Genomic DNA, 12,395 nt, shown 5'->3' on the forward strand with positions numbered 1-12,395 from the left:
CTTTGTCCTCTCTTTCCCTCGTGTTTCGAGAGAAGAATCAGGAATCTGGATACGAGTGCGTTTTAAATTGTTTGTCATCGTTTGTTGCTTGAATCGACAAACACTAAGTTTTCACAAGTTTATAGATTTACAGGGATCTAAGTTTAATTTTAATTTTCAGGCATCAAAATTTAAATTTTCTCAAAGATCTAAATTTTCGTAATTCGCTAGGTTTACAAAGATCTAGATTTTTATAAGTCTAAGCTTGCAAGGATTAGATTTCCAAGGATTAAGTTTTCAGGAGTCTAAATTTTCACAAAAATTCTAAATTATGTTATACAATATTGTTGTACATCAGAAGTAAAGTTTTTATGAAGATTGAGAAAGATCTAATTATTTGTTGTTGTTGCATCAACCGTGTTATACTAAGTTGCCAGATTTACATGAATCTAAGTTTCCTAGAAACTTAAATTTTCAAGAGCCTAAGTTTCCAAAAGCTTAGGTTCTCCAAACATCTAGATTTTCAAAAGCCTAAATTTGCAAAGATTAGATTTCCAAAGACCAAGTTTTCAAGAGTTAATAAATTTTCACAAGTCTAAATTGTTATACGTCAAAAATAAAGTTTTTACGAAGCCTAAGAAAATTTTTGGTAAGTACTGAGATCTTCTAATTTTGAAAAATCTTGTTATCGGTCGAAATATGCCAAAGATGAGAATCATTAGGAATCATCATTAGGAAAGTTTGGCATCTTACAATTGGAACGTAAGAGAAATGCAAATAGGTTCTTAATCGTCGACCAAGAAGTCGTCGAACGTATTCCGGAATGGCACTCTGTTTATTTTGGAATTTCATGTTCAGATAATCGATTGCAATTCGAGTGTTAGAGACCGAGCCGCGCCCACGCTCGGTTATTCGGGCTTGTGTGTGCAAGTCCCCTGTGCATGTGCGTCTGGTATGTCGTTTAGAAGATTAGGAAGTCCGCGTCCTAGCTGGTAAAACGGCAAAACGAATACCGATTCGCGAATTCGAGCTGAATTGAATTCTTTCGTGCCGGCCATATTGTAAATTTCTGCACGAGATCGATAGCATCGGGCCAAATAGCACGAACCATATATCTATCGACATCATTTACCAATAATATTTACCAATAAACAAAAAGATCATCGAACAAAAATCGTACGATCGTCATCGTCCAATCTTCGAAAAAAATTAAATCAACGTCATCTTAAAAAACGTATTAAAATTAAAATAACTTCTGAGAAAAATTACGGCCAATATCGTATCGCGGAGTAAAATAAAAATTCCAATTTCGTTTTCAATTTGCCCGATTCGAATTTTCACCGATCGAATCGATCCCGGCCAATTGAAATAGATTGCGGGATTGGAAAGATCGTTTACATTTATACGTGATTATCGGTTGGCCTGTACGAAACGTTGGTTAACACCGGGCGACGCGTGAACACCTTGAATTGGCAGGTGATATATGCAACGTCAATAGCTAATCCAAATTACCGGCTCCCGAGATCGAGCCCAGGATTACACGGTCACAGGTATCTATCCACAAGATATTCACACCGCAGACTGAAGAATAGAGCTGCTATTTCGCGTAGAAACTACCGCCAATTCCTAACCCAAACTACCGGACCCTGGCCCTGTACAGAGCTGGATTACATTACAGCCGCGTGAATAATCCGCCAACTAGTTACGCGGATGAAAATAGCGTGAGCGCAAACCTGGAAACAATTCTGCGCATCCGCGAAATTTTCGACCCAGAAGATTTTCTCGACCGATCCGTGTTGATCGAGTGTTAATTAAGCGGAGGTTAATAAGACGATCGATGGGAAACGCGCGTTTCGAAGAAAAATTATTTTCCTCTTTATTTTGAAATCTCGTGGCAACAGAGTTCGAACGTTCGAATTGTATGGAGTTAATCGATATCGTCTGTGTGCGTAAATTCGATAGAAATTTAACAATCCGTTAATATAATATTTAAGAAAGGAGAGGATTTACGTAGAGGATTACATAAATAGCGAAATGTGCATCGAGTTAAAATTCGAGTTTAGAAATTAATAAGGATATAGATCGGATTATAGTCCATTCTCGTTATTCGTCTATCGAAATATTTGTGAAAGGACAAAAAATTGTTAGAAACTTTACACGATCTTGATCTAGATTTAATCGATCTTGAAAAAAAGCATGGCACGCAAAATCATAGAGAAATAATTTTTTTGAAGAGAATATTAAGAAATTAAAAAAGATGAACGCGATCGAACGTGGATTAGGAAATATTACGAGATTTGATCGAGGGCCTGTTATCGAAGATTCGATCGGTATCGAAGGTCGATTACACACCGTACCCCAACTCGATCTTAATTTTACGGTCACCGATACCTCAGAACGAAAGTTCTTTGACCGCGTTAAACATTAGGTACACCCAAGAGTTCGTGTTTGCTTCGTTTAAGTTGCGATCAGTGTCACACACCAAGTGTTTCCAAACTTCATCACGACTAATTGTTGTGAAGGCGGATGCCACGAAGTAGCCCATTGGAAATTTGTCAATTGCAGGTAACTGCGACTCTCGTTCGTACAGATGCCACGCAGATGTTCCTGAAAGGTCAAAATTACGGCCGACGGTTGAGGAGTAGCAGTAGTTTTCCACCTATAGTTGACCACCATACTTCTTCTCTTCTCTTTAACTGGTTCAATTCATTTTCCCCTCCTTTTTTTTTTCTTTTTTCTTTTTCGATCCGATCGTAAAAGCGGCGCGATAATTTTTCTAATTTGCGAATTTAATTTATTTTTTTTTAACCTTTTGACATTCGATGCACGTCTCTCTGTATTGGTGTAAAGTACGCGTATATATTTAATTTTTTCAACTTTGAATTATTTTTCAAGTATCTGTTTCAAAATATATGTTAGGATCAATTTAAATTGTTGATAAGTGATAAAAATTTCTACTATGTCGAATTGCCATATATTCATGAAAATATTAAGATCCGTTTGAATTATTATTGGCGCGATTAATCGGAACTTTATCGGAAAACGTTACGTTAAAGATTTGCAAGGGGAGACGATTGACCCTTATCAAATTATCTTAACAAGGTTACAGATTAGGAGAAGGAGGATTACTCTCAGTGACACAGTCTACCTTGTGCCGCTATCAGCGAGCATAAATGAAACCCCCGTGATTTATACATCGTGCAATGTTCTAATCGGGATTAGCAAGCCAAATCTCAGTGATTTATACATCTCGCTAAATACCTATTAGTCTACAATGTAAAATGATCCTAGTCCTATTTGATAACTCGTCAACTGGGCACCATAAATTTCGACCATCTTGAAAACAACCTCGAACGATCGTGGACAATTTTCAACCATATTTCATTGTATTCATCTCGAGACGTTTTAACGTGAACAAAAAGTTTTAAAAAAACTAGGTTTCCTTATCTCGTTTTGTAAAATTATCTAAATTTAATCTGATACTTTTTTCTTTTTCCTATTTCTAAAATTAATTATTCAAATAATTATTATTACACATTTTAACATTTTTGAACATTGAAAACGATAACGTTTCTAAAATATTTCAGATCGAAAAAAATTATATAATTACAAATCAATATTCTCCCGTTAAAACATTCAAGAAACTCAACGTCTAATAATAATTCTCCAATGGGATAACGAACGTAGCTATGGCAACTAAAGAAATCTCCTTGTTAAATACCTTTCTTTCTTTTTTTTTTTTTCTTTTTTCACGTTCATAGCATACAATTTGACTCACTCGAAGGAAAAGAAATTTATTATTAGAAAAATTTCTATCCGAAGACGAGAATCTCCATTTCCCTTGTATATTTTTCCTTCTTTTTTTAATATCTTCATAAAGGTGTGCAGGGTGGCCGCGTCGTATTTTATATTTCGCTCTTTACAAGAGTATTTTTTTCCTTTTTTTTCTTTTTTTTTTTTCTCTCCCTTTATCAGGAAGGATACTCAAGAAATAGCATACTGTCACGACTGGCAGGTTAATCAGAATTTTTACGGCTCCCCCCACCCCGAAACTCGGCGCAATCAACATTAACCTTTATTGCCGGCTACTAATGCGCCCCTGTATTGCGATCCATCAGTATGTGGGTGCATTTTATTAGGCTTCCTATATCCGATGAGTTTAGGTCGGCTTTAAATGTTCGCCACGCCCAACCTATAATCCTACACCGTTTAATCCTCTCGTGCCTGATAACTCCTTCGCCCGATAATCGTTCTTACTGTCGTTCATCTTTGCTTTCGATCGACGCGTGGATATAAATTCTTTTATCTCGAGTTTGCATTTTTATTTGAAAAAAAGAAAAGATACCTTTTTTTTTTTTTTCCGTATATGCGAGGTAATCTGAATCCTTTTTTGGTTAACAGTTTGTGTAGAAAATATTATTGGTAGAGTATGAAACACCTATTGATTGCGATTACTTGTGCGAGATGCGTGATTACTTCAATTTCAAAATTCCACTTCCTATACAAATTTCACAGGTAACTTTAGATCCCAAAATCTTGTATTATTTTAGATTCTAAGCCTGCCAAAAAATCTTACGCCTCGCCTAAATACGTGTCAAATTCACTATTCGCCTAAAATCTGAGCCTCAGATTCCAAGATCACAGATTCTACTGTTCACAGCAAAAATTGAATCCGAAAAATTCTGGATTAAACGATCGATTCGAGTTTCGCCGATAAATATATCGAACAACATGAACGGAGAATCGCGGACTTTAGAAGAAGAAGTTGCACTGTTTTTCGTTCGAAGGAGAAGTGCAGATCGGGCTTAAACGATTTTGCACTTTAAAGTCTCTATCCTCTCGTCACAGTGGATTCTATCGTCGGGTACACAAGGTTGGCGCACGCCTGTAAGAGGGAGCGTATAATACATAATGTTCTTGCCGCCCTGTAGAATGTACAAGGTTTCGGTCCGTACATCCATCTCCCGTGTCATAAGCAGGGGCCAACCTTCCTCCACTCCCGCTCGAGCCGTGAAACATTGTCGATTTTTCTTGCATAGGTGTTGTACGCGTTTTTGATAAATGGTCGGTCGGCCGGGCAGCCAACCAACCGAGAAACCAGCCAGAAGGATGGACGGGAAGAAGGTTCGAAGAGGAAGGATTAAAACCCTTCTTTGTCTTTCCAGCTTCTTTCTCCATTCTCACTCCCCTGATATAATAATGCTTGGCACGCGCTTTAATCCCTTATATTCGTGGAAACTTATATTCCGCGAGCTAATTCGCGGAACCGTCTCTTTAAACCGTCAGAGCGCATCGCTCTTCCTTAAGTCAACTTTAATTTTCGCGGATCCATGCATATCTTCCGATACGATTTCGTCCCGCCACGTTTCCACTACGTGACGTAGATTTATCGTCTGTGCAAACGTCTGAAATTTTCTTTCCTTTCCTTATTTCTTTCTTTCTTTCTTTCTTTCTTTTCTTTCTCCTTCTCGCGGATATATATGCGTCGAATTAACCCGCCTAAGTGATCATCACGATGCTCTCGAATGTTTCGTGAGATGTATTTGAGATTTTGGAAGGAAGAACAAACGCGATTGAGCAAAATGACAGGTTCGAACGAAAGCTTCAAACTCATTCTGCTGCGAACGAAAATGATTTTTGCCATGCGAATCTTCGCACGCTTCGGAATAAACAGAGTTAAGGAATTAGGAAATATCTTCGATCCGTTTCTTGCGTTCGTCTATTTTCTTTTTTTTTTTAAATTCTTTTAAACGCGTTGTTAGAACAACTCCGTGTTCTTAATCTATCCTCCCTCGATATTTTTTTCGAAATTCCACGAATGAAAATGATTTTACCACGCGAATGGAAGAAACTTCTATTTTCATCTATCTATGGAACGAAATTCTATTCCAAATTATCGCACGCTTCGGAATAAACAGACGCACAGTTAAATTAGAAAATATCTTCGATCCGTTTCTTACGTTCGTCGATTTCCTTTTTTTTTTTTTTTTTTTTAAAATTCCCACGCGTTGTTAACAACAGTCGGATATTTCTGTCACGTTCTTATTACCCTCCCTCGATATTTTTTTCGAAATTCTCGGGCGCACTTAAAACGTTAACGTATCGTCACTCTTGATCGCCACTTTCCCGCCGAAGGTGGGGCGCATTAATATCGATCAAGTTATCTCTGAAAGGAATGTCACATCAATATCAATTAATCGGCCGAGTAATAAAGGATTGCGTGCTGAGGAGGGAGAGACCTCCACCTTCTCCTCCTCCGCTCTCTTCCAACTCCTCCCCCATCGATACATCTCTACGTCTTTCCTGCGATTAGTTAACCCCTGACCGCGATCATCGCCGTCCTTCTTCGCTGATCATCGATACGCTCGCGGGAAAATTGCCAGTAATTGGATGATTGATAATCGATACGAGCCCTAGCCTCGATATACCATAACATGGCAAAAATAGTTGATAGCCGATACGATACGCGCGCGGATTTCAAATTGGAAAATTTTCCAAATTGAACCCGAACGATACAATTCGTTTCGAGGATCTCGTTCGAAGCATTCGTCGTCGCTATTTCCTGATTCAACTTCGTTCGAGTTACTCCACGATATTAATTTATTTATTTGCTCTATGATTCGTTAATGGTAATTCAATATTTCCAAATAATAATAATAATAATAATAATACTCATCGCGTCAAATCCAAATTGATTATCCTCGATCATGAATATACTCGTGATAATAGTGAATATTTTTAAAAAAATAAAAAGAAAACGCGAACAGGAGACTTATATACTTTCTATTACCGGTAGTCGGTAATAAAATTTCTACGACTTCCCTCTCCCCGCTATAATTAATGAAACTATCGCGATAATGCGTTATAAATATTGCATCATCTCTCAATGGACGAATAATTACGCGTTGAAAATAATAATTTAAATAATAATACGGGTATCGAATGGAAGAAGAGGGAGGGATATAATATAGAAGACACCTAATTACATCGTGCATCGTATCTCGTATATAAAATACAAAAGGACGACGCAAAGTGGACGAATTCTGTCCAATTCGTATGTATTCTGTTCGTTGTATTGCACCAAGAAAAATAGTCGAAAGCCGGAAACCTTGCGCCCGAAAAATCGACGCGCATTGCGGAGAGATTTTTATCCGCGTTTGGAGCAAGGTAAAATTTCTTTTCCAATGGGGCAAATCTTCCTCTCTCCTTTAAAGTGCTAAATTTACCTTTCTCCTGGATAAGTGCAGTCATTCACCCTGTTTAATTAACCATTGAGGGGCCGAGACTTATTGAAAACACGTCGACGCGGGGACATTGAACTCTTTTTCCGGCTATTCGATAAGGGTTAAAAGAGTTAATAATCGTGAATTTTTACGTAGATGCGAGGATTATTGGATGGTAAACGTTTAGCTTGATTATTCGAAATCTTCGAATTGAATTTTTACTCGTCAGATAATGATTAATACGATTCGAACGAAAATATTCACTTTCTCTATACACGTTTGATAAATAAATTGATCTTTATCGTTGATCGATTATGAAAGAGAATAATTAATCTTAAAGGGAAGAATTCGAAAAGAAATCTTTTCTTTCCAATTTTAGATCTATCTCTCGAAACAACGTACGAACAAAAAATAACACGATCATTTTTCGAATAATGATTCGAACGATTCGAATAAAAATGTTCACTTTCTGTATACGCTGGATATACGCTCGTTTCTCATACTTATTTCTCTAAATCCTCGAGAACTTCAAAAAAAGAAGAATTGAATTTTCATCCAAGGGAGTAACTCCCTTAAAATCCCGTAAATATTCGTATAAACGAAAAAAAGGAAAAAACGATTAATTTCCCCGACAAAATTCTTCCCAATCTCTCGAAACAGATGGCGCGTGAACAATTCGAACGATTCATAAAAAAAAAAACACCACGACGAGAAAAATTCCCCTCAAAATCCTTAACGTTTCGAAACAACAACAATAACGAGAATCGAATAACGAAAGGGGAGAGGGGCGAAATTCGCGTCCTTTCAAAGTCCCCGAATTTTAGTACGGCAATTATATCGAGGCGAGGCTCATAACTCTTGCCGCCCGTAACGTTCACCTGCACACCGCTCGATCCTGCATTTCATAGGCCGCCAGATGTTACGTATACTACATATCAACGGCTACCACTTCACGCGGGCATACGTATTCATTACTGAATTACGCCCGCAACACGCTCCTACTCCCCCCTTCCCGCGCAGAGGGGCCGCGCGAATCGCCGAACCGATCTTCTTCCCTTTCTCTCTCTCTCTCTCTCTCTCTCTCCCCTTCTTTTCCTGATCGCGAGACAACGGAGAGATAATGAAAAAGATAGAGAGAGAGAGAGAGAGAGAGAGAGAGAAGGGTAAAGATAAAAGAGATATAAAAATAAAAAACAGAGAGGAAAAGATAAGGATGGAAATAAGAGATTGAGAGGGGAGGGAATATTTAAGAATATTCGCGATAAGAGGTTGCAACTGTTCGTTCGTGTTCGTACATGTGTGAGCGTGTCTACTTTGATGAACAAGAATATCGTATTTATATTTCGTACGTATATTTCGTATTTCGTTATGAATAATGTAATGTACGAGTGCAATCTGTTTTTAATCGATATTGGAGAGGTGTATGTCTTCGGAGAAAATCAAACGTGAAATTTACGTGATCTTTAATTCCTAGGAATTTATTCCCTAGGAGTGGAAAAATAAGTTAAAAAAAAAACCTGCGGTGAAATTTGTTAGAGCCTTTTTTCTCCTTTATTGAGAAAATTTGAAGATGCGAAAAAATGTAAGAGTAATAAATCGAGAAAAATTTATTTTACGTCTCTTCCCATTCGTTTTGTATTCAATAATTGTATATAAGAGTCGTCCCCTTGCTTCTTTAAATACGCGTATGTATGTAAGAAATTTGAATGGAACGAAGTTGGAAATAAAAAAAAAAAAAAGAAAGAAAGGAACAGACGAACGTACAAAACCTCGAAGCGATTTTCACAGCGTAAAAACAAAAAACGAGATTAAACGTTAGAAACGTTGTTTCTTCGAGAAAGAGAGAAAGAGGAAAAAGAAAAAATATTAAGATAAAATTTTATCTTAAGCGAAAGATAATAAAGTTGGAAGAAAAATAAATATATCGATTAAATTTTCTTTATCGTGCAGGAAAATACTCGAATAGAAGGAGAGAAGATTTTCGATAAGGGAGAAAGGCGGGGAAAGAGAATTATTATGGTGCAATGACACCTAATTAAATTCAGCATTATGGTCGAATATCGGACTGTCTGCCATCTCTATACCTAGTTCCTAGTTCAACCCTAAAATGTCAGATAAAGCGATATGAAGTTAAGAGTGGAGAATTAGGTGAGTCCCCTTGGGGACTGCGATATATACGATGTAACGTAACGATATTCCCTTACTTTGAATCTACTTCAATTACACAACATTCCGACTTCCGGGATTCTACGTTTCTACTTACATTCGCTCCGTGAAATGCTCCGTGAAATTGCTATTTCTGGTACACGCACGTTCACGCATCGAGTCGAAAATTGAATTCAATTAGCGTGCATACGATAAAATGCAAATTTCTTTCTTTATTTCAGAGAAAACAAAATCGATACAATTTTCGATGCGACACGATTTTGAATTAATTAAAGAAATTGTGTTTTTCCCCACACAGGCGTGGCGAAAAAACAGGGATCCAAGTAAACGAGATCTAATCTCGCAAAATTTGCAAGACAATCGTAGCGAATTTTTCATAAGAAAGAAGATTCGATCGAGGTGAAGGAGAAGCGAATGGTGAACTCGAGTGGTGAGGCGAGTAAATGAAATTTGATCTTCTCGAGAATTAGACGGAGAGGGAGAAGAGGGAGGAGGAAGAAGAAAAATAGAAGAAAAAGTTGGTAACTAAAACCGGACACGGCGAGGAAAGGAGCGAAAGCTAGAATAGAAACTCTTCTTAGTATCCTATCAGAGGTTTCGCTCGGCCTCTCGAACATCAATATCGGACAAGATCAGAACTTAAGGCAATTGCGCACTGATACAACAAAGGGCATCGTCTAACGCGGTTATACCTCGTAAGCGAAATTCTATTGCTATATCCCATCTCGAGCGTCTATATTGGCCTCTCTCTGAGAACACAACCGTTCCTCTCATCCCTCTCTTCTCATCATCTTCCTTCCTTCCTTCCTTCCTTCCTTCCTTCCTTCCTTTCGTCTCTCACCTCTCTCTCTCTCTCTCTCTCTCTATTTTAGTTCCACCTCCGCTCGTCCTTCCACCGTGCCTTCTCTTTCCCTTTCTCTTTCTCCCTCCCCCCCTCTCTCTATCAATACCAACCTAATCTACTTTGCCAGCAAATAGTGTTCACGTTTCCCAGACAATGGTTTTCTCTTAGCTGGATATCCCCTACGCCGCCGACACATCCCGCTATCTTCCGCCTATCTATTCAATACACCCAATTGTGCCTCTTATTCTTTTTTTTTTTTCTCCCCTTCTTTATCGAGTATTTATTAATTGAACGACATCCATTCTCTCTTTCTTTAAGAAACGTATACGCTAAAAATTTGATCGGACTTGGAGATTCGATTGATTTCGAAAGGAACCAACTTTTTGATTTTTCAGGTTTTCTATCAGGAAAGGATTTAACGATCGTCGTTTAAAGAAGGAATCGGGTTTTGAAAATGTTTGATACAGCGGTCGAAATAAAACGCGGAGTGAACGAAATTCCTGTTAATCGTGTACGTTTAGAAAAGACATCGCGAAAAGAGTGAGAAAATTGGTGGTGCGAGTTTGGGAGAGGAGAGGAGGCCCACTCGAATCGGCCACGAATCCTCCGCCTAATTGATTCGAGCTCGCTCGGTGCCGCCAATTTTCGACGAGTGTGTAGTAAAATTAAACCGCCCGCGCCAGGTGAATCCAGGGCCATTGATTATCACGGGGTCAAGCGCTTTTCCAAGTGCTTCCTCCTTTGAAACCCGCATTTACCGCCCCCTAGACACCTACACCCTGTTTCACAATCGGACAATGGTTTCGTCGTTTTCCAACCCTCCCTTCCCTATTCAATCTCGCGACGCCTCTGATTGATAACGCGATCCTTCCTGCCCTAACATTCGTGCGCGCAGAAACGTAAGTGGAAGAAGAGAAAAAAAGAAGAGAAACCGATGGTGAGTATCGTGAGAGAGAGAGAGAGAGAGAGATGTAAATTAGAAAATTCGAACAAAATTTCGAACGAATTGCTTGAATTTTCAGATAGGCCTTGTGTAAAAAAGAAATAGAGAAGTTTTCAACAATAGCATTAAGTGTGATTGAACGTCCGTTTGAAAAAACGATTGATCATGATCGAGGAATACGAAGATGAAAACGAGAAAAAAATCTTGCGTATGTTTTTCCAAGAGGCTTTTTTAAAATTATGGAATAACGTAATCTGGGTGTGTGAAAATTAACATTTATTTTGCAGATATATACCCACCACCCCATGAAACCGAGAGTGTGAGATATCGTATAAGCAAATTTTTCTTCGACTTTGAGAACAGTCGTTCTAGGTTTAAGTTTTTTCCTATAAGGTTTGAGAAATTTAGACAACTTTTTAAAAGACCGAAATATTTACACAGAGTTCCCCATTCGATTGCAGGCAAGTAAAATTAATAAGGGAAAAAATTTTTTTTGAATGAACATAGCGATCACTTTTCGCTTTAATTATAATTTTAAAATATAAACTGATGAAATAATGTTATTATATTGAATGGTGATAAATTATAATATTAATGATATTAATTAATATAAATATTAATAATATTGTAATATAATACATTTATGATTAAACAGAACACACGGAATTCGATAAATATCCATATGCAACAACGTGTCCAAATTGTTTAAGTTACATAAAAACAGAAATTCATCATCATACTACTGGTGCAACGCGTGCTATAGCTACACTTTTCATCCCAATCTGGTGAGTATATATTTAAAAAAAAAAAAAAAAAAAGTATTCGAGTAAAAATAATCGAATATATTCAGAAAAAAATGGAATTAAATTTTAGCATGTGCATAATACCATATGTTACGACTAGATATAAAGATGTAGTACATTATTGCCCCCGATGCAAAATTTATTTAGGGGTCAAGTTTGGAAAAGGTAAAATTTTATTTGGTCGATTTACAGTGCCGATATGTTGATGATATATATATATTTAAAGAAAAACAAAAAAAATAAAAATAATATATTCAACAATTTTGAATCTTCGCAACAAAAATTATAATATTTATCGATAATCAATATTTATCTTAAGATAATATTATTGATATTTATCATTATTGATATATCTATTATATATTTTCTAATCCTTGTAAATAAAAGTTTTAAATAAAATTAAAAATAATTATTTAAATATATGGTATTACATACAG

General features: G+C 37.1%; 2 protein-coding genes across 4 annotated transcripts in view; one reads left to right on the forward strand and one right to left on the reverse strand.

The window, feature by feature from the left end:
* The window catches only part of LOC100865280 (uncharacterized), a 320,953-nt gene that overhangs the window by 306,272 nt on the left and 2,286 nt on the right, over window positions 1-12,395 (reverse strand). The gene's annotated exons all lie outside the window — the stretch shown is intronic.
* Window positions 8,480-12,376, forward strand: LOC147657507 (uncharacterized). 3 transcript variants are annotated; one of them, XM_086908762.1, is made up of 8 exons: window positions 8,975-9,350; window positions 9,667-10,063; window positions 10,608-10,895; window positions 10,981-11,149; window positions 11,235-11,363; window positions 11,443-11,616; window positions 11,811-11,940; window positions 12,029-12,376. In XM_086908762.1, exons 5-8 carry the CDS (start codon window positions 11,321-11,323, stop codon window positions 12,162-12,164), a joined length of 483 nt encoding a protein of 160 aa, XP_086764888.1. In that variant the 5' UTR covers window positions 8,975-9,350; window positions 9,667-10,063; window positions 10,608-10,895; window positions 10,981-11,149; window positions 11,235-11,320; the 3' UTR covers window positions 12,165-12,376. The 3 variants fall into 3 exon arrangements, with proteins under 3 accessions (XP_086764886.1, XP_086764887.1, XP_086764888.1); XM_086908760.1 differs by having other exon boundaries at window positions 8,480-9,350; window positions 10,608-11,149; XM_086908761.1 differs by lacking the exons at window positions 8,975-9,350; window positions 9,667-10,063 and adding an exon at window positions 8,480-8,547 and having other exon boundaries at window positions 10,608-11,149.

Source organism: Apis florea, unplaced genomic scaffold (genome assembly GCF_048593485.1).
Source record: "Apis florea isolate Af1SG1 unplaced genomic scaffold, ASM4859348v1 contig_3081_pilon, whole genome shotgun sequence".
Lineage (NCBI taxonomy): Eukaryota > Metazoa > Arthropoda > Insecta > Hymenoptera > Apidae > Apis > Apis florea.